General features: G+C 50.3%; 1 protein-coding gene across 7 annotated transcripts in view; it reads left to right on the forward strand.

Moving 5' to 3' along the window:
- Positions 1–20,172, forward strand: part of CKAP5 (cytoskeleton associated protein 5) — a 1,152,983-nt gene that overhangs the window by 514,676 nt on the left and 618,135 nt on the right. For all 7 annotated transcript variants that reach the window (XM_085646654.1, XM_085646649.1, XM_085646653.1 and 4 more), the window contains exon 22: positions 10,156–10,330. In XM_085646654.1, coding sequence (XP_085502780.1) covers positions 10,156–10,330 — 175 coding nt within the window. The remainder of the gene's footprint in view (positions 1–10,155; positions 10,331–20,172) is intronic.

The raw sequence follows: 20,172 nt of genomic DNA on the forward strand, positions 1-20,172 counted from the left end.
CGAGAACATACTTTACTTGTAACTTGAATTTTCTTCCATAGGGAGCCATTGACTTTTTCTATGAAATTTCTTCCAAGTGTCGATTTTGCAAACTTATAAATATTCCTTAATCGCCTGTGTAACCTAAACGCAGTTTCTCAGCTGCTTACAGGTGGAACACTAGTGCTGGATCCAACACTGACCTAGAAAAAGTAACCCTAACCCCACTTACCTGCTAAGTGAATTTCCTTCCATAGGATAACATTGGTAATTTGATTAGCAAAAGTTTCTAAGTGTCAACTTTTAAAATAGCAAAATATTGCTTAAAAATCACAACCAATACTAAAACGAATTTACTCACTTGTTTCCAAGAACTGTCCCAGGACTGAATGTAGGATCCAGTCCTGGAGTTAGAAAAGTAATCCTGAAAGTAATCCATTGCAAATAACTTAAAATTCACTTTGAGCTCTATGTATTATTGTGTTTGAAATTGTGTTGCCTATTGCAACAAAACTGTAACTATTATCTGCAAAAGTCAATTGCATATTGCGAAGTATTTAACTAAAGCATCTCATTCTGAGAAAGTATATATTGATACCTATTTTTTCTAAAATAAAACAAACCTATATTTTTTTATATAAACCATTGGCCTAGAGTTCAGTTATTGAGTGTGTGACCATTTACTGACACTGTACAACAAATGCTTTACACTGTCCTCTGATACTGCCTTACTGCTCGCCCAAGCTACCATTTTAGAGAGTAAGGTTATATCCAACTTTAGCCTGTGCCAAACCCTTGGGGACTGTGCACTCTGTACACCCTGTACCTATTTGGGAACAGTATATACAGAGCCACTTTCTCACATTTGCCATTAGGGGAGCAATTGCCTGTTACCTTGCTTTTGGGAAAGAGTACTGGCACTGTGGATCTGGTTAGCAGGAACCCAGTGCCCCTCAGTCAAAATTTAACCCAGTAGTATGCAAAAAGAGTGGGTGACTGTGAGAAAGTGACTCTGTATATACTGTTCCCTAATAGGTACAGGGTGTACAGAGTGCACAGTCCCCAAGGGTTTGGCACAGGCTAAAGTTGGATATAACCTTACTCTCTAAAATGGTAGCTTGGTCGAGCAGTAAGGCAGTATCAGAGGACAGTGTAAAGTATTTGTTGTACACACTCCGTCAGCAAATGGTCTCACACACTCAATAACTGAACTCTAGGCCAATGGTTTATATATAAAAAATATATGCTTGTTTTATTTTAGAACCAAAAATTGGAATTAAAATATACATTCTCAGAATTAGATGCTTTATATAAATACTTTTGCAATATGCAATTGACTTTTGTAAACAGTTACAAGTGGTTGCAATAGGCAACACTATTTTAAACACAATAATGCATTGAGTTCAATGGAAGTTTCAAGTTATTTGCAACAGATTACTTTTAGGATTACTTTTGGAATTCCAGGACTGGGTCCTAGATTCAGTCCTGGGTCAGTACTTGGAATCAAGTGATAAAAGTCGACTTAATTACTGTGATGATTTTTAGACAATATTTTGCTATTTTAAAAGTTGACACTTAGAAAATATTTCATAGAAAACAGTCAATGATTCCCTAGGGCAGAAAATTCAAGTTGCAGGTATAGTATGTTCTCATTACTTTTGTAATCCAGTACTGGGTGCCTAGACTCAGTACTGGGACCTTTATCCAAAAGCGGTAAGTAATTACGTTTTCAGATATTATACGATTTTTAAAGAATATTTAAAGATTGCAGAAATTTCACAGAAAAACAGTCAATGATTTCCTATGGGAGAAAATTGGGTTACTGGTAAGTACAGTTGTAAGTATTTTTCAGAGTCAGTGCTGGGCACCAAGATCCAGCACTGGGAGCTCACCTAAGAGCAGGTGAGTATTTTCGTTCTCGTTACTCGGCTGATTTTTGGTGAATATTTTAAGATTTGAAAAGTCCACACTTAGAAGAAATTTCAGGAAAAAGCCAGTCAATGTTACCCTATGAAGAAAATAGTTATCGGTTTAAAGGTAAGTACTCTACTGGCAGAGTTGAGGTTCTGGGCATAGACTCAGGGGTCCCCCAGGGTCAGGTAGGTACAGTTGGTTCACCCTCAGCAGCACTAGGGCGGCCGGGTGCAGAGAGAGTTAGGCCCAATGTTATCCTATGAGGGATAGGGAGGCCTTGGTTGGTGGCTGCTGACTAGCAAGCCACGCGGCTGCTGACTAGCAAGCCACGCGGCTGTGGGAGCTGGGCTCCTGTTCACTTACTCAGGGCAAGTGGGGAAGTAGATAGGTGTAGAGGTTGCACTGCCAGGGCGGCTAGGTGCAGGGTGCTTTTGAGCCTTCGGGCGCTTAATTGATTTCAATAGGAAATCTCCGGTTTAGAAAGACTGCAAACTCGGGGACGAGGATTCTTCAGGTGCCACCACCACTTCGAGAGGTAAGTTGGGTAGTTGGAGGATAGGTGGGTACCCCGGGATTGGGCACAGGGGGCCGCGGGGCGCCGCGTGCAGGGCTGCCTTTTGGTGTCTGGAAATATTACCCTCTGTTGATCGCGGTGGGGGGGCACCTGGTTCTGAGGCTGGAGGCTTCTTCTGGAGTGTCGAGGGAGGTCTTTGGGTGCCGGACTCGGGGTCAGTCGCCGTGGGGTCATCCTCGTGGTCTTTGTTCACTCCGGCACAGGCCAGGCTTGGCTGGTGCAGAGTGTGCTGGGCTCGCGGTTCTGGGCTGCTGTCGGGGATTAGAAATAGGTTTTGAGTAGAGCCTCTACTCATGGGAGTCCCAGGGGTTTAGAGTCAAGGTAGCCAGGTCCTCTGCGGTTTGTGAGGTAGCAGGCCACAAGAGATGCCTGGTTTGGAGCAAGAGCAGGTTCGAGGCCGGTAGGGCTGGGTCCAAAGCAGTTGGTGTCTTCCTCTTCTTAGCAGCTGCAGGGCAGGTCTTCTTTCTTCTAGCCCTTCTTCTTCTGATTTTGGAATCTGGGGAAGGAAGGTTCAGGGTGCCCCTGAATACTAGAATCTGAAAGAAACACGTTAGATTCCTCACCTTAGAATATCCCCAGGCGTCAGGCTGGATCCGGAAAGATTTTTGTAGCAATACCCCTTGCGCATCGCTATGCGTTGTCTGCGGCTCCGCGTCCGTCGTCTGCGTCGTGCGCCGGAATGACGTCGTCGGGGTACTTAGACGCCACCCTCGCGCGCTGACATCAGTTTTTTTCTGCGCCAGTAAGCGCTGATCCGGGAAGAGCTTACCCCTAGTCATTTTTTGACTAACTTTTTTGACTCTGGTGCCGGTAGGATGCCTGGTTTCAAAGCCTGTGACGCCTGTCATCGCCTGATGTCGGTGACGGATCACCATCGCGGGTGCCTTTATTGCCTGGGGGCCGACCATGACGCGGAGTCGTGCCTCGATTGCCAGGCCTTGACATCGAAAGCTAGGCGGGAGCGGTCCCGTAAGCTTCTCGAGCTTCGGCACTCGGCCCGCGCCGCTCTCGCTCCTGGTCCAGGAGGAGGTCCAAGGACCGATCGCGGAGCCGCAGCCATAGTCATCGCTCTTCGGGGTCTTCCGGTAAGTCGAAGCACTCCAAGAAGTCCAAGAGACGACATCGCTCTTCGGACTCCCCTCGCCGATCGCGCGACTCGGCTGAGGGTCAGGGTGGTCACACCCCCGCGGCTCCGTCTGAGCCGCAGGAGCTGCGTCCGTCCCCATACCCGCCTGTCCCTGGGACTGACGTGACTCCGGCGGAGGTCAGTGCCTTCCTCTCGGCCATGAGGGGCCTGGCTCCGCCGTCGACGCCTGTAGGCGCGCCTTTGGGTCCCGTAGGTTCGACTGGGTGACCTTGCGTGCCGGCGGCTCAGACGCCGCAGGTCCCCGAGGGATCCAGGCCTGGATCTCAGTCGGCGCCGGTTGACCTCATGACGCCTCCGACGCCGACACCGGTTCCACCCCCGGCGCCGTCCCCGGACGACGTCGTTCCCCAGTTTAGCCCCGGTCCGGGGCCGGCGCCGATTGGTGAACGCTTCATCTACTGCCCGGCTCCGATCATTCGTCCTGTTTATCGGGAATCGGATGACTAGGGCGACTGGGAGGGGTCTGAAGACCCTATGGCCGCTCAGGCCCAACTTTCTCAGGACTGGGCAGAGGAATTGGTGGATGCCAGCGGTCTGGATACCTCCCCGGACGCTGGTTTCATCTCTCCTCCGACTGTGGCCTCGGAGGAGGGTGCATCCTTTTCAGTGGTGCTGCGCAAGGCGGCCGAAGCTCTAGGGCTGGAGTTGCCTGCTGTGGCCGTGAGGACTAACGTCCTCACAGAGGTCCTTCAACCGACAGCAAGCTCCACTGAGCCTCTGCTGCAGTTCCGCCCCCCCCCCCCCCTCCGAGAGGCGGGTTATCCAGGCCTCAACCTCCCAATCCTCCTTCTCGTCCGGATCGGGAATCCAAGAGGTTGGAACAGTTTAGCCAGAAACTGTTCTTGTCCCTGAGTTTGGGGCTGCACTCTTTAAATACCGCTTGCCTTTTGGACCGTTATTCCCACTCTGTGGGATACGGAGGAGGACGTGCTGCCCTTGTGTCCGGTGGAGGCCTGGACACGCCTCGCTCAAGCACTTGCTGACGGTCGAGATGCAGCACGGCATGCTATACGGTGTGGACTTGACACCACGGACTCGCTGGGTCGGGCGATTTCCACCACGGTGGTGCTTCGGCGTCACGCCTGGCTGAGGTCCACGTCATTTTCGGGGGATGTCCAGAGTTCCCTCATGGACATGCCCTTTGATGGCACTCGCCTTTTTGGTGAGAAGGCGGACAGTGCGCTGGCTCGGTTCAAGGACTCCCGGGCCACGGCCAAGTCCTTGGGTCTTTCGGCCCCGCGGCCGCAAACGTCCCCCTTTCGTCCCTTTGGTGGCCAAGGAAGGGGCGCCTCCTCACGTCCGCCCAGCCACCGGCCGCAGAACCAACCTGCACACGGTCGCGGACGTGGATTCTGCCGAGGCGGTACTGGAGGTCAAAGTGCCGGTCAGTCCACATCCACCCCGGCAGCCTCCGCCTCAAAGCCTTCCTAGTCCGAGCTTTCAGGCCCATTCAACGCCAGTGGGCGGCAGGGTTCACCATCACCTGCTCCACTGGCGCTCCATCACGTCGGACAGGTGGGTGCTGCAAATCGTCCGAAGGGGCTACACCCTCCCCTTCGAGACGACCCCTCCAGCCACGCCACCGCTGAACCACCGTATGTCAGGGGATCATTTGCATCTTCTACGCGAGGAAGTTTCGGCCCTCTTGGCCAAAGAGGCCCTCGAGCGCGTTCCTGATCCAGAAGTAGGTTGTGGTTCTTATTCCCACTACTTTCTGGTTCCCAAGAAGGGCAAAGGGGGCCTACGCCCCATCTTGGACCTCAGGAGCGTCAACGCCTTCCTCCGGAAGGACCGGTTCAAGATGCTCACTTTAGCTCGGGTTCTGGCTGCCCTAGACCCTGGAGACTGGATGGTAGTGTTGGACTTGCAGGACGCTTATTTCCACATCCCCGTCCTGCCTGCCCACCGGCGTTACCTGCGGTTCACGGTGGGTCAGGAGCACTTTCAGTTCACCGTGCTCCCCTTCGGCCTCACCAGTGCCCCTCGGGTGTTCACGAAAGTGATGGCGGTGGTCACAGCTCATCTGCGCCGATCAGGGATTCCAGTCTTCCCCTATCTCGTCGACTGGCTGTTGAAGGTGGGCTCGCCCCAGCAAGTCGTCTCCCACCTCCAGACCACGGCCGACCTCCTGCACTCGTTGGGGGTCTCCATCAATGTGCCGAAGTCGCACCGGAGTCCCTCCCAGAAGCTCCTTTACATTGGAGCGGTTCTCGATTCGGCGCAGTTCCGGGTCTATCCGCCGGAAAAGCGGGTCCGGGACATTCAGGCCCTGATTTCCATCTTCCAGACTCTGTCCTGGGTTTCGGTCAGGTTGGTGCTGCGGCTTCTGGGGCTGATGGCCTCCTGCATCCTGTTGGTACCTCACGCCAGGTGGCGGATGCGGGCTCTGCAGTGGGACCTGAAGTTTCAGTGGGCCCAGCATCGAGTCAACCTGTCCGACCATGTCTTGATCTCGGAGGGCACTGCGAACCAGCTGCAGTGGTGACTCACAAATCGCGATTGGGTCAGCGGCAGATCCCTCTCCCATCCCCAACCGGAGCATGTCGTAGTGACGGATGCGTCCCTCCTGGGATGGGGGGCCATATGGGAGAGGCGGAGATCAGAGGACTCTGGACTCCGGCGGAGACTCGGCTCCATATCAACCTATTGGAGCTGAGGGCGATCCGACTTGCACTAAAAGCCTTCCTTCCCTCTGTCCGGGGAAGTGTCGTGCAGGTGTTCACGGACAACACCACCGCCATGTAGTATTGCAACAAACAGGGCGGGGTGGGGTCGTTGACCCTTTGTCAGGAGGCTCTGCGCCTCTGGAAATGGCTGGAACATCAGGGCATCACCCTGGTGGTTCAACATCTGGCGGGCTCTCTGAACGCCAGAGCAGACTAACTCAGCCGCTGGTGCATGATGCATCACGAATGGCGTCTGAACTCGGACGTGGCGCCAGGTCTCTTTCTGCGGTGGGGAGAGCCTTGGTTAGATCTATTCGCCACCGAAGAGAACGCGCAATGTCAGTAGTTCTGCGCGTTGGAATTTCCAAGGCGGCACTCGCTCGGAGACTCTTTTCGTCGCAAGTGGAGTTGCGGTCTGTTGTTCGCCTTTCCGCCTATACCACTTCTGCTTAGAGTGCTGAAGATCAGGCGCGACCGGGCCCAAGTCATCTTGGTGGCTCCAGATTGGGCACGAAGGTTCTGGTATCCCGAGCTACTCAATATGTCCATCGATACCCCGATACGACTGCCTCTTCAGGAGGACCTTCTGTCGCAGCAGCAAGGGATGGTCCTCCACCCGAACCTGTCCAGCCTCCACCTCCATGCGTGGAGATTGAGCGGCGACAGTTGATGCCATTTGACTTGCCTCCTGAAGTCTGTGATATCATTCTGGCAGCCAGGCGTCCCTCCACAAAGACTGTATACGCCTGCCGGTGGAACAAATTTGTGGGATGGTGCACAGCAAAGGCTGTGGATCCCCTTTCTGCCCCTCTTTCTGAGGTTCTCCTCTTTCTTCTTTCTTTGGCCCAGCAGGGCTCTGCTCTGGGCACCTTGAAGGGTTATCTTGCTGCAATCTCTGCTTTCTTAAGGCTTCCTGATCAGCCTTCTCTTTTCAAGTCCCCTGTTGTCTCACGTTTTCTCAAGGGCTTTATTGATATGTTCCCTCGTGTTCCATTCGTAATGCCTCAGTGGGACTTGAACCTTGTTATCACTTTTCTGATGTGCGCTCCCTTTGAGCCCCTTCACAACTGTCCTATTCGTCTACTGACTCTGAAAACTGCCTTCCTGGTGGCTATCACCTCCGCTAAGTGGTTGAGTGAGCTCCAGGCTCTGTCAGCTAAGCCTCCCTTCCTTTCGGTTCATCCGGATAAGGTTGTCCTCCGGACACGTCCTTCTTTTCTTCCTGAAGTCGTGACTCCCTTTCACATCGGGCAATCTGTCACGCTGCCCACCTTCTTTCCGCCTCTTCATCCTTCAAAAGATGAAGAGGCTCCACCGTCTGGACCCAAAACGTGCGCTGTCATTTTATTTGGACCGCACAAAACAGTTCCGGGTGGACGACCAACTTTTTGTTGGATATATGTAGGTGCGAAGAAGGGTAAAGCTGTGCACAAGCGGACCATCTCGCGATTGGTCGTGTTGTGTATTAAACTCTGCTATTCCTTGGCGAAAAAGGACCCTCCTGTTGGGCTGCGAGCCCATTCCACCCGGGCCACAGCGGCGACAACTGCCCTGGGACGGGGAGTCCCCTTGCAGGACATCTGTCAGGCGTTGACGTGGTTTTCACTGCACACGTTCGCGAAGCACTATTGCTTGGACAGCCAAGTCCGGAGAGATGGCCACTTTGGCCGTTCTGTTCTCCAGGACTTTCTGGTGTGATCTTGGTTCGCAGGCCCACCTCCGGGGTTGGTATTGCTGGGTATCTATTCTAAGGTGAGGAATCTAACGTGTTTCTTTCAGATGGACAAGTTACTTACCTTCGGTAACTATGTATCTGTAAGAAACATTAGTTAGTTAGATTCCTCACCGACCCACCCAGCCTCCCCGTTCTGCGAACCGACATCTAGGGTTAAGGTTCTCCCTTTCAGGACCCTAGATTTTTTGGCACAAGTGTCGGTCTCTTGCATGGCTCAGCGTCCCTGGCGCGGAAAGCTATGTATAAGAACTGACGTCAGCGCGGGAGGGCGGCGTCTAAGTACTCCGTCATTCCGGTGCACGACGCCGACGACTGACGCGGAGCCGCAGACGTCGCCTAGCGACGCGCAAGGGGTATTGCTACAAAAATCTTTCCGGATCCAGCTTGACGCCTGGGGATATTCTAAGGTGAGGAATCTAACTGTTTCTTACAGATACATCGTTACTGAAGGTAAGTAACTTGTTATTTAGGGGCGTTACAGGTAGGTGAAGGGCAGGGACAAATCGGTCCCTGTCCTGGGGTGGGTACACCCCCTATCCTGCCTCTCTCCTGTGGGAGGGGGGCAGTAGCCTAGTCCTGATTGGGTAGGGCTTCCCATCTTCAAGATGGCGAGAGCCTGGGATGTGCTTCACCTCGCCTCCCACACCTGAGGGGTGGGGTTGGCAGGCTGGCACATCCCCTGTCCTTATTTGGGGTTTCCGGCCAAAGCTTCCCGCCAGAGTGGGGGGGTTGCAGTTGGCTGGGGAAGCTCCCAGAGGCGGCATGCCTTTGAAGCTTCCCCCTGTCCATCCTGGGGGAGGAGATTTAGCACCTCGCCCAGGATGTGCATTGTTGCATGCCCAGGAGAGCAGGGGCTCTCCTACCCAGGGGTCCAGCAGCATGTCTGCTGTGTGGCACCCTCAGAACAGACGTGGATGGTAGGTTATGTAGTAGGGGGCATCTCCAAGATGCCCTCTGGGGTGCTTGGTACATTAAATCCCACACTGGCATCAGTGTGGGTTTAATGTACTGAGAAGTTTGATACCAAACTTCTCAGTCTTCAGTGCTGCCTTTATGGTGCTGTGGAGTTCGTGTTTGACGAGCTCTCAGTACCATGTACTCTTAAATGGCAGCACTGCACTTACAGTGCCCAGGAATGGACCTGGGTACTGTAGGGGCACAGGGCTCCTGCTCCTGTGCCCACACCATTGGCATAGGGCACCCAGCTAGAGGGGCGGCTGATGTTTGACATGGCAGTGTAGGTGATGGGCATGGCACACAGGGATGTGTGCCATGTCGACTCCTTGTTTTGTCTTGCACCCAGACACCCAGCCTGCAAGGGCAGTGTGTGTGTAAGGGCACAGGGCCTCTAAGGGTGGCACAATGAGTGATGAAGCCCTTAGAAGCCTTCACTGGTCACAAGGCCCTGGGTACCCGGGTACCATTTACCAGGGGCTGACATGTGGCCAGGGTTTGCCAATTTGTGTTTTGTGTTTTTAGGGAAGGAACATAGGCCCTGGGCACCTGATTGGCAGGAGTCCAGGGTACACTCGGTCAAAGTACATTCAGCAATTCAACACAAAGTGGGGGCATACCATGCAAGAAAGATGCCACTTTCTCACAGTGACCATGTCTAAAATGGCACTTTCCTACAATTACCTCCTGATAAGCTGAAACTGCTCCCCCACTCTGCCATAACCGAGAGCATTTGGAATCATTAGTTTAATCCCTGTAAGCCAATAATGGTGTCTGGACTTTCTACATAATTTACCTAATTGTGGTGCACTATGTAAAAAGCCAGCTTCCTACAGTGTAGTGTATTGGTAATCTGATTCACAGCCTGACTGAGAATGGTTCAAGATTATGAATGTATGAAAGATGCCAATTCAGGGCACTGTCATTACAGGTAATAATTCCTTCCATTTGATAATTTGTGCTGCCCGAGTTTGTTTGTGTTCCTATTATGGTTGCTACGGATTACTGTGGAGTGTGGATGATGGACTTTGTTGCTGTGAGTTTCTGAAAGAAAGGAAGGCCACTTATTGATGAAGTTCCAGATGCATGTTGGACCGTTGGAGTTTGGGTAGACAGCTGTGCTTGTTGGCAAAGGTACAGTGTCAAAACCTCTTATTGTTGACTCCTTCATACATTTGTCTTTTAGTGAGAAGATTACTTCGGAGATGGTGTCCAAGATTGGAGATAAGAACTGGAAGATTAGGAAGGAGGGTCTAGATGAAGTGGTAACACTCCTGAACGAGGCCAAATTTATACAGCCAAACATTGGAGAGCTGCTTGGTGCTTTAAAGGGTCGTCTCAATGACTCCAATAAGATTTTGGTAAGTTCCTTGCATGTCTCATACAGGGGTCAGACTTTGTACATTGTGCCTCTGGGGAAGAAGTGTTTGCCACTTTCTCTTAGCGCAGTATGAACAGTGTATTTCATGCTGTAAAAAATTCAAAAATACATGCAACAAGTTAACAAATACTTCTGGATTCATGCTGAACCATTGCATGAGTTTGATGCCTCACCTTGAAAGTGTCAGTACAACTTGAAGTGCTTTAGTGTGCAGCCAAACGTGTTTAATCTAAGAGAGTTGAGTTGGTCTCTTGCATTACATTTGATACAAAAAAAGCACAAGCAGCTGCTAAAAGTTCTGAATGACCAAATAGACTTGGTGTTCGTACTGCACTAGCTCCTACCTCACCACCTGGTCTTTTTTTACTTTCCCAAATTTCGGCTCCTCCCATGTAGGGAAGGACTGATTCTGCTCCTTTTTCGATTCTGTAGAGAGCTGCGCCCTGCTGCCCAGACCTTGTGCTCTGGTCCCTAAAGTGTATGTAAAATTGGCAATTACCCTAGTAGCTTATTTAACTTAAGTTCATAGTAGAGGTAGACCATGGCTTGTAAGTTAAATGCCCGTAGTGGACTGCAGAAATTGATTGTGCCATTACAGCAGTAACAAGGTTAAAACATGGCTGTAGGCCTAGAACTGCAGCCTAGCTGGACAACTTGAAACCTGTCCACTTGACAAAACAAGATCAACCCTTTTGTGAGGGCAAAACCTTCCTTTTTAATCACAGTCGGCCATTACTGGGGAACGTCTTGTTGCTTATCTTGGATATCCCTTTAGTCTACAGGTTTAGGTTTAGACCCTCTAACATATAGACTAAGTTCATTGCTCTGTGTATGAGGAATATTGAGCTTGTTTATTGCAGACCTGCACTCTGCTCTGTTTCACCAGGAAGATTTACATTCTGATAAACTAAAGTCTCCTCTCTGGGACACAGTGGTTTTGACAAAGCAATCCTTTTGCACTTTGAATGTCACACTCACGCATCTGTACTAATGACACAAAGTATGTTTAAAAATTTATATTGCAGTATTTTGCGAATTGGCACATATGCTATGTTAGCCTGCTCTATGTGCGATGCTGTCGCTAGGGGGTTGGACCATGCACAGGGTCTAGGGGTTCCCCAAAAGTGTTCAGGGCTCAATGCAAACCGCACATGCTCAGTGGTAGTGCGGGCGAGCAGCCGTAGGCCAAACACAGACCGCAAATGCTCAGTGGTAGTGTGGGCGAGCAGCCGTATGCCAAACACAGACCGCAAATGCTCAGTGGTAGTGCGGGCGAGCAGCCGTAGGCCAAACACAGACCGCAAATGCTCAGTGGTAGTGCGGGCGAGCAGCCGTAGGCCAAACACAGACCGCAAATGCTCAGTGGTAGTGCGGGCGAGCAGCCGTAGGCCAAACACAGACCGCAAATGCTCAGTGGTAGTGTGGGCGAGCAGCCGTAGGCCAAACACAGACCGCAAATGCTCAGTGGTAGTGTGGGCGAGCAGCCGCAGGCCAAACATAGACATTTAAGACCTTTATTGCACAACAGTCATCAATAATGGACACTGGACTCAGAAAAGAGATCCAGACCAATTTTAAAAAGAAATTTGTAATTTAAGACCAAAATTTTGCAATAAGTATTTTTTTAATTAAAAATACCCTTTATGTAGAAAAATCGACACTTAGAAACTGCCGCAAAGTTCAATGCTGTCTTAATGGAAAAACAATATTGGGGTTAAACAGGTAAGTATTGCATTTACAATCCCAGTCTTCAGAACCAAATTCAAAAAGGGTCAGGAGAGTACCAAAACTGTTCCACCAGCAAGACCCGGGCGGCTGGGTGCAGAGTTCAAAATCGGAGTTAGGCCCAATGCTTTTCAATGGATACTGGGGGTGCCGGAGACGCTGCTTTCAGGTAGGTAAATCGGTTGCAGGTGTCAGGCTTTGCTGGTTAGCACCAGCACAAGGCGGCTACGAAGCAGCACGAAACATACACCACCAGCCGGCACAATGGCGGCAGGGTGCATAATCCGCATAGGACGCCCAATGCTTTTCTATAGGGATTCTTCTTTCGGCAAACAAACTGCAGGTTCAGCACCGAAGATTGCAGGGAGGAGACAAATGATAGCCAAGGTAAGAAGAGATGTAGGGGGTCATGGGTGCACAGTCTCTTCAGCTCACCAAGGCGCAGGAGCTTCTGGTGCAGGGGTGCCTTTCGACATAGTCTCCTTACCGGAGTGAGTTGGGTGGGTTGTGTTTGGGGTGGGAGGCTGGGGGGGGAAGTGGGGGTTGTGGTGGCTGGATTTAAAATGCAGGTGCCATCTTTGATATTAGGAGAGGTCAGGATCGCTGGGGAGACTTCACTGCACAGGTGAGCCACTCAGCCCTTGGACATCTGGTACAGAGTGGGCATGAAATACGGATCCGCTTAGATTTGGCATCCTTGGAGCTTTGACGACTTCAGTTTTTATGTAGGGTGATCTTCTTACAATTTAGGTCATCAAAGATCTAATTTCCAGATCTAATGGAGCCATCTAAATACTAATTTAGGGGTGTTTTAGGGGAGTACCAGGTAGGGTCAGTGGGCACCTTACCAGGGGTGACTACACCTTCCCTTATGCCACCTCCCGCAGGAGGGAACGCAGACCTTGCCCTAATTGGAGGGGTCTCCCCTTCTTAAAGGTGGTGGGACTGAAAGATGTGCTGCACCTTGCCTCACCTACCTTAGGGGGTGGAGTTGGCAGAGGTGGGCACACTTCCTATTCTACTAAGTTTTCCAGCAGTTTTCCCCTCCCAACGTAGGGGTGTAAACCAGGATAATCCGTCTGCTGCTAGCAGCTGAGGCTGGGAGAGTCAGGCCTTTAAAGCTTCCTTCTTCGAGCTCTGGCCCATCCTCTGGGAGGTGGTGTGACTGGCACTGGGGCCTGGTTTGCAGGGGCCTTGTGCACTAAAATTGAAACACAAAAGCCAGGCAAACATGGGGGCCAGCCATGCAAAAAGACACTTTCTTACACTTGGTTAGATCGGTTCACGTCAGAAGAGAACGTGCAATGTCAAATTTTGCACGCAGGAGTTTCCATGGTGGCTATTGCTCTGCGACACTTTCCGTCACGAGTGGCGCTCAGGCCTGCTGTACGCCTTTCCGCCTGTACCACTTTCGCCCAGAGTTCTGAAGATCACGAACGACCCGACCCAAGTCCTTCTAGTGGCTCCGGAGTGGGCAAGGAGTCTGGTATCCAGAGCTTCTGAAAATGAGTATCGATCCTCCGATCAGGCCGCCCCTTTGGGAGGATCTTCTGTTGCAGCAGCAGGGGAAGGTCCTCCACCTGAATCTGTTAAATACTCCGCCTCCATGCATTGGGGATTGAGCAGAGACATTTGATAGTTTTCGACCTTTCTCCAGAAGTATGTGATATTATTCTGGCTGCTCTCCACTGAGAGGATATGCCTGCTATTGGCAAAAATTTGTAAAATATTGCACAGAAAGGTCTATTTACCCTCCTTCCACCTCTTTATCTACCATCATCCTTTTCATTCTTACCTGTGCCCAGCAGGGCTCTGCGTTGGGTACTCTCAAGGGTTATCTTTCTGCTCTGTCCTCTTTCTTGGTGCTGCTGGACCAACCCTCCTTTTTTAAACAAATCTTCTCTTTCAAATAGATTGTTAAAAGTGCTTGTACATGTTACCACCCACGCACTTGGTCATGCCACAGTGGGTGCTTAATTTGTATCTCGGATTCCTTATGTGCACTCCTTTCAAGCTGTTGCATTATTGTCTCCTCCGGCTGCTTACCATCAAGGCAGGCTTTCTAGTGGTAACATCTGCCTGTAGGGTGAGTCAGTTGCAGGCATGGTCATCCAAGCCTCCCCATATGATCTTTGCTGATAAAGTGGTGCTTCAAACCATGGCTTCATTGTTGCCTAATTTTAATCTGGGTTAATCGGTCCCGCTGATTCCAGGTGGATGACCAACTCTTTGTGGGGCATGTGGGAGCCAGAAAAGGCCAGTCAATGCAGTAACGGACCATTTCTCGCTGGTTAGTGCTCTGCATTAAAATCTGCTACGTCCTGGCTAAGAAGCAGCCCCCTGAGGGCTTACTGGCTCATTCCACTAGGGGGGAAGGCTGCAACCAGAGCGTTGGTTCGGGATGTCCCAGTGCTATACATCTACCAGGCAGCAACTTGGGCATCTTTGCACACGTTTGCCAATCACTACTGCTTGGATAGTTCGATCCGCAGGAATGGCTTTTTGCCAGTTCAGTCCTGCAGGATGCCTTGGTGTGAGAAATTTGAACCCAGCTCACCGCCAGAATGGTATGGCTTGGATATCTATTCAAAGGTAAGGAATCTGCAGGTAGAAGTATCTATCGGGTAAACGAGTTACTTTTGGTAATGCTTCATCTGTTAAAGACCATATCTAGCTGCAGATTCCTTACAGACCCACCCATGCCTCCCCACTCTGCGTACTCATTTGTTAGGGCTAGGGTTGCTCCCTTTTTTCAGGGCCCTAGTTATGACTCGCCATCAAGTCTGTCACTTCATGGCTCTGCGCTTCTGGTGTGGAAAAGTTATAACGTCCGCGCTACTGGGTGGCATCTATATAGGTGACTGTGACGCGAACCACTATCTAACAGGCGCGAACCACACAACGTCATGCACAGCCGAACTGAGCCACCCAACAGCACGCAGGGGTGCTGCTCTAGCTAAAGTTTCCGGACCTAGCCTGACGCCTGGGTAATTCAAAGGTTAGGAATCTGCAGCCAAATATTCTCTCCTAAATAAAGTGTTACCGAAGGTAAGTAACTTGTTCGTCGTGGAGTCCAGGAGGGGGTCAGCCAATTTTGGACTTGGGGGTTCTGAATCGCTAGGGAACCTTTCCTGTGTGTGTGGGCCACCTGGACACAGACCAAAGGCGTCTTTGTAGGAAGGTGCCCCTTTTTGCATGGGTGGCCCCCCTTTTTTTCCTGATGGTACTGCTCTTTGGCTGTGCCCTAGGTTCCTGCCAACCCAGGGCCTATGCTCTTTCCCTAAAACTGTACTGTTGCACATCCAAATTGGCAACTCTGTGGCCACATGTAAGGTCCTTGAAATAGGTACCAAGGGCACTGTGACCAAGGAAGACCTCTAGGTGCTGCAGCACTTGTGCCACCCTTAGAGGCTCTGTACTTTTACACCAACACACTGCCGTGGCAGGCTAAGTGTTTTGGTGCAAGCCTACAACTCGCTGCCTATGGCATAGGTCAGTCACCCCTCTAGCTGGTTGCACTATGCCACTAGTTAGCGTACAGGTTCATGAGCCCTGTACCCTAGTGTCCAAGTCCATTGTTGGACTTTGTAAGTGCAGTAATGCCATAAAGAGTGTATGGTATTGGAGTTTGTCATTACAAACTCCACAGCAGCGTTAATGGCTTTATTGAAAAATGGAAAGTTTGCTATCAAACTTCTCAGCACATTAACTACCACACTGGCATCAGTGTGGGGTTAATGAAAAATGCACTCAGAGGGCATCTTGGACGCCCCCTGGAAAAAACAACCTGACTCTAGTGTCCTAGCTGAGCGGCTGCTCGCCAGCTGCAACCACCAGACTGGTTTCTGGACCCCTGGTTCGAGAGCCTGCCACTCTCGGGGTCCTGATACAAAGCATATCCTGGGTCGAGGTGCCAAGTGTAGGAAACTGACTCTATATATACTACCCCAAAATGAGGTATAGTGTATATAGAGTCCTGGTGACCCCATAAGTAGGCAGAGATAGAACCTTACTCTCTATTTGTGGTAGAGTGGTCGCGCAGTAAGGCAGTATCCGAGGACAGTGTTAAGCATTTGCTGTACACATGCAGTAAGCAAATGAATTCACACACTCAAGAACAGAACTCTAGGCCAATTGTGTTTGTATAAAAATATATAGGGTTTTATTTTAAGAACCAAGCAAGCCTGGCACAGGTAAGCATTAAATACGTTTCAGTAATAAGTTACTGGATATAGAACAGTTTGAAAATTCAATAGGAATTGTACTTTGTTTGATTTACAGGGGATGCAGTATGTTGCAACACTTACAAAATACAGGACATTGAAATGAATAGGCTTTTTCATTAAACTACAGGTAAGTTACTTTTTACGTTACTGTTCTAACTCAGTGCTGGATACCTAGACTCAGCACTGGGACATTTCCTGCAAACAGGTAAGTAAATACGTTTTGGTTATTTGTGCGATTTTTATAGAATATTTTTAGTTTTCAAAACTGCACACTTCCAAACATTTTGGAAGAAAATAGTCAGTTATCCTATGGAGTCAAAACAGGTTATCGGTTCACAGGTAAGTAATCGACTGTGGAAGTTAAGGTTCTGGGGTTAGATTCAGGGGTTCCCCGGGTCAGTGATGCACTGTTGCACCCTCAGCGGCACTAGGGCTGCCGGGTGCAGTGTTGAGGCCCAATCTTATCCAATGGGGGGAATAGGGGGCCTCCGGTTGGTGGCCGCTGGCAAGTAGGCCACTGGGTTGTGGGAGCAAAGCTCCTAGGGTTTAGGTCCGGGCAAATGGGGAAACAAAGTATAGTGTAGTTCCTATATTCCTGATGGGCTCTGCGCATTGGAATAATGTACACTATAGTTTTGACATGGGACTGAGGTCCGTATGTCTCTATCGAGTACATTAAACTTAATTGCTTGTATGTGCCAGCTAACTCAGAGGTCACTAGAAACTTCTCGAATAAACAAGATGGAATTAGTTTCTGACAACCGCATAAACATGACAACTTTGTTTCCCTTAGAATCGGAACAATGTCAGAGTTGTGGAAACAATAGACAATAGTTTCACTCAGTCAATCATGCATGCTTTGTTTCTACAGTTACACAGAAATGGGTAGACGGGCGTTTCAATAAAGGTTTTATTGAACAGTCTTATTTCTCGTGCAAGAGATATGAACTGCTACAATTGTAAGACCGAATGTGAGAGTGCCATCTTTCTTGCATGGTATGCCCCCACTTTTTGTTGAACTGCTGAATGTACTTTGACTGAGTGTGCCCTGGACTTCTGCCAATCAGGTGCCCAGGGCCTGTGTTCCTTCCCTAAAACCCAAATTGGCAAACCCTGGCCACATGTCAGCCCCTGGTAAATGGTACCCAGGGCCTTGTGACCAGGGAAGACCTCTAAGGGCTGCAGCACTTATTGTGCCACACTTAGAGGCCCTGTACCCTAACACAAACACACTGCCCTTGCAGGCTGAGTGTCTGGGTACAAGACAAAATAGAGTCGACATGGCACACATCCCTGTGTGCCATGCCCACCACCTACACTGCCCTGGCATACATCAGCCACCACTCTAGCTGGGTGCCCTATGCCAGTGATGTGGGCACAGGAGCATGAGCCCTGTGCCCCTACGGTACCCAGGTCCATTCCTGGGCACTAAGTGCAGTGCTGCCATTTAAGAGTACATGGTGCTGAGAGCTAGTCAAACACAAACTCCACAGCACCATAATGGCAACACTGAAGTTTGGTATCAAACTTCTCAGCACATTAAATACGCACTGATACCATTGTGGGATTTAATGTACAAAGCACCACAGAGGGCATCTTAGAGATTCCCCCTGCAACCTAACCTACAATCCACGTCTGGTCTGAGAGGCTGCCTAGGCTGCAACACAGCAGACATGTTGCTGGACCCCTGGGTGGAGAGCCCCCGCTCTCCTGGGCCTGCAACAATGCACATCCTGGGCGAGGTGCTAGGTCTCCTCCCCCAGGATGGGCAGGGGGAAGCTTCAAAGGCATGCCATCCTTTGTGAGCTTCTCCAGGCCACTTGCTGTACTCAGCAACTGGCCCCCACCGGTTCTGACCCCCACTCTGGCAGGAAGACTGGCTGGAAACCCCAAGTAAGGAGGGGGGATGTGCCAGCCTCTGCCAACCCCAACCCTCAGGTGGGGGAGGCAAGGTGAAGCACATCTCCGGGCTCTCGCCATCTTGAAGATGGGAAGCCCTGCCCAATCAGGACTAGGCTACTGCCCCCCTCCCACAGGAGAGTGGCAGGATAGGGGGTGTACCCACCCCAGGACAAGTACCCATTGGTCCCTGCCCTTTACCTACCTGTAACGCCCCTAAATCTAGTTTTTAGGGGCACCCTGAACCTTCCTTCGTCAGATTCCACATTACAAAATACAAATTGCAAGAAGAAAGAAGACCTGTTGTGCAGCTTCTAAGAAGAGGAAGACACCAACTGCTTTGGCCCCATCCCTACCGGCCTGTCGACCCTTTAACCTGCTCCTACTGAAACCCGGCGCCTCTTGTGGCCAGCAACCTCAAACCCCGGAGGACCTGGCTACCTTGTGACTCTGAACACCTGGGACTCCCTTGAGCAGTGGCTGTGCTCAAAACCAGTTTCTAACCCCTGGCATCAACCACGAACCCTGCACACTCTGCACCTGCCAAGCCTGGCCTGTGCCGGAGTGAACAAAGAACCTGAGGAAGTCCCACCTGGCAACTGTGACCCCGAATCCGGCCCCCAAGGACTCACCTCGATGCTCCTGACTACTACTGCAGCCTCTAAACCAGGTGCCCCCCCCCCCCAACCGCGATCAAGAGGGTAAGATTTCCCAACACCAAAAGGCAACCCTGCGGCCAACTCCTGGGTACCTACCTATCCAACTACCCAACTTACCTCTCGAAGTGGTGGTGGCACCTGAAGAATCTTCGTCCTCGAGCTTGCAGCCTTTGTTCATCCAGGAGCTTTCCCATTGAAATCCATTGAGCGCCCGAAGGCTCAAAAGCACCCAGCAGCCAGAGTGGCCCTGGCCGTGTAACCTCTACTCCAATCTACTTCCCCATTTGCCCTGAGCAAGTGACCAGGAGTCCAGCTCCCACAGTGGCCTGCTAGTCAGCAGCCACCAACCAAGGACCCCCTGCCTCCCATAGGATAACATAGTGCCTACCTCACTCTGCACCCGGCTGCCCCTGTGCCGCTGAGGGTGTTACAACTGTACTTACCTGATCCTGGGAGACCCCTGAGTCTGTGCCCAGAACCTTAACTCTGCCAGTCGAGTACTTACCCAAAAGCCGATAACCCAAATTTCCTCCATAAGGTAACATTGACTGGTTTCTTCTGAAATTTCTTCTAAGTGTGGATTTTCTAAAACTTAAAATATTCACCCAAAATCAACCGAGTCACAAACTAAAATACTCACCTGCTATTGGGAGAGATCCCAGTGCTGGATCTTGGTGCCCAGCACTGACCCTAAGCAGTACTCACAACCGTCCTTACCATTAACCCAATTTTCTTCCATAGGAAATCATTGACTGTTTTTCTATGAAATTTCTTCGCAGTGTCAACTTTTAAAATAGGAAAATATTGCCTAAAAATCACAACAATAACTAAGTCGACTTTACTCACTTGTTTCCAATAACTGTCCCAGGACTGAATCTAGGATCCAGTCCTGGAGTTAGAAAAGTAATCCTGAAAGTAATATGTTGCAAATAACTTAACTTCAATTGAGCTCAATGTATTATTGTTTGAAATTGTGTTGCCTATTGCAACAACCTGTAACTACTACCTACAAAAGTCAATTGAATATTGCAAAAGAATTGAAAACATCTCATTCTGAGAAAGCATATTTTAATACCTATGGTTGGTTCTAAAATAAAACAAACATATATTTTTGTATACAAACCATTGGCCTAGAGTTCAGTTCTTGAGTGTGTGAGACCATTTGCTGACCGTGTGTACAACAAATGCTTTACACTGTCCTCTGAAACTGACTTACTGCTCGACCAAGCTACCACTTTAGAGACTAAGGGTATATCTAACTTTAGCCTCTGCCAAACCTCTGGGGACTGTGGACTCTGTACACACTGTACCCA

Source organism: Triturus cristatus, chromosome 3_1 (assembly GCF_964204655.1).
Source record: "Triturus cristatus chromosome 3_1, aTriCri1.1, whole genome shotgun sequence".
NCBI classification, from domain to species: Eukaryota; Metazoa; Chordata; class Amphibia; order Caudata; family Salamandridae; genus Triturus; species Triturus cristatus.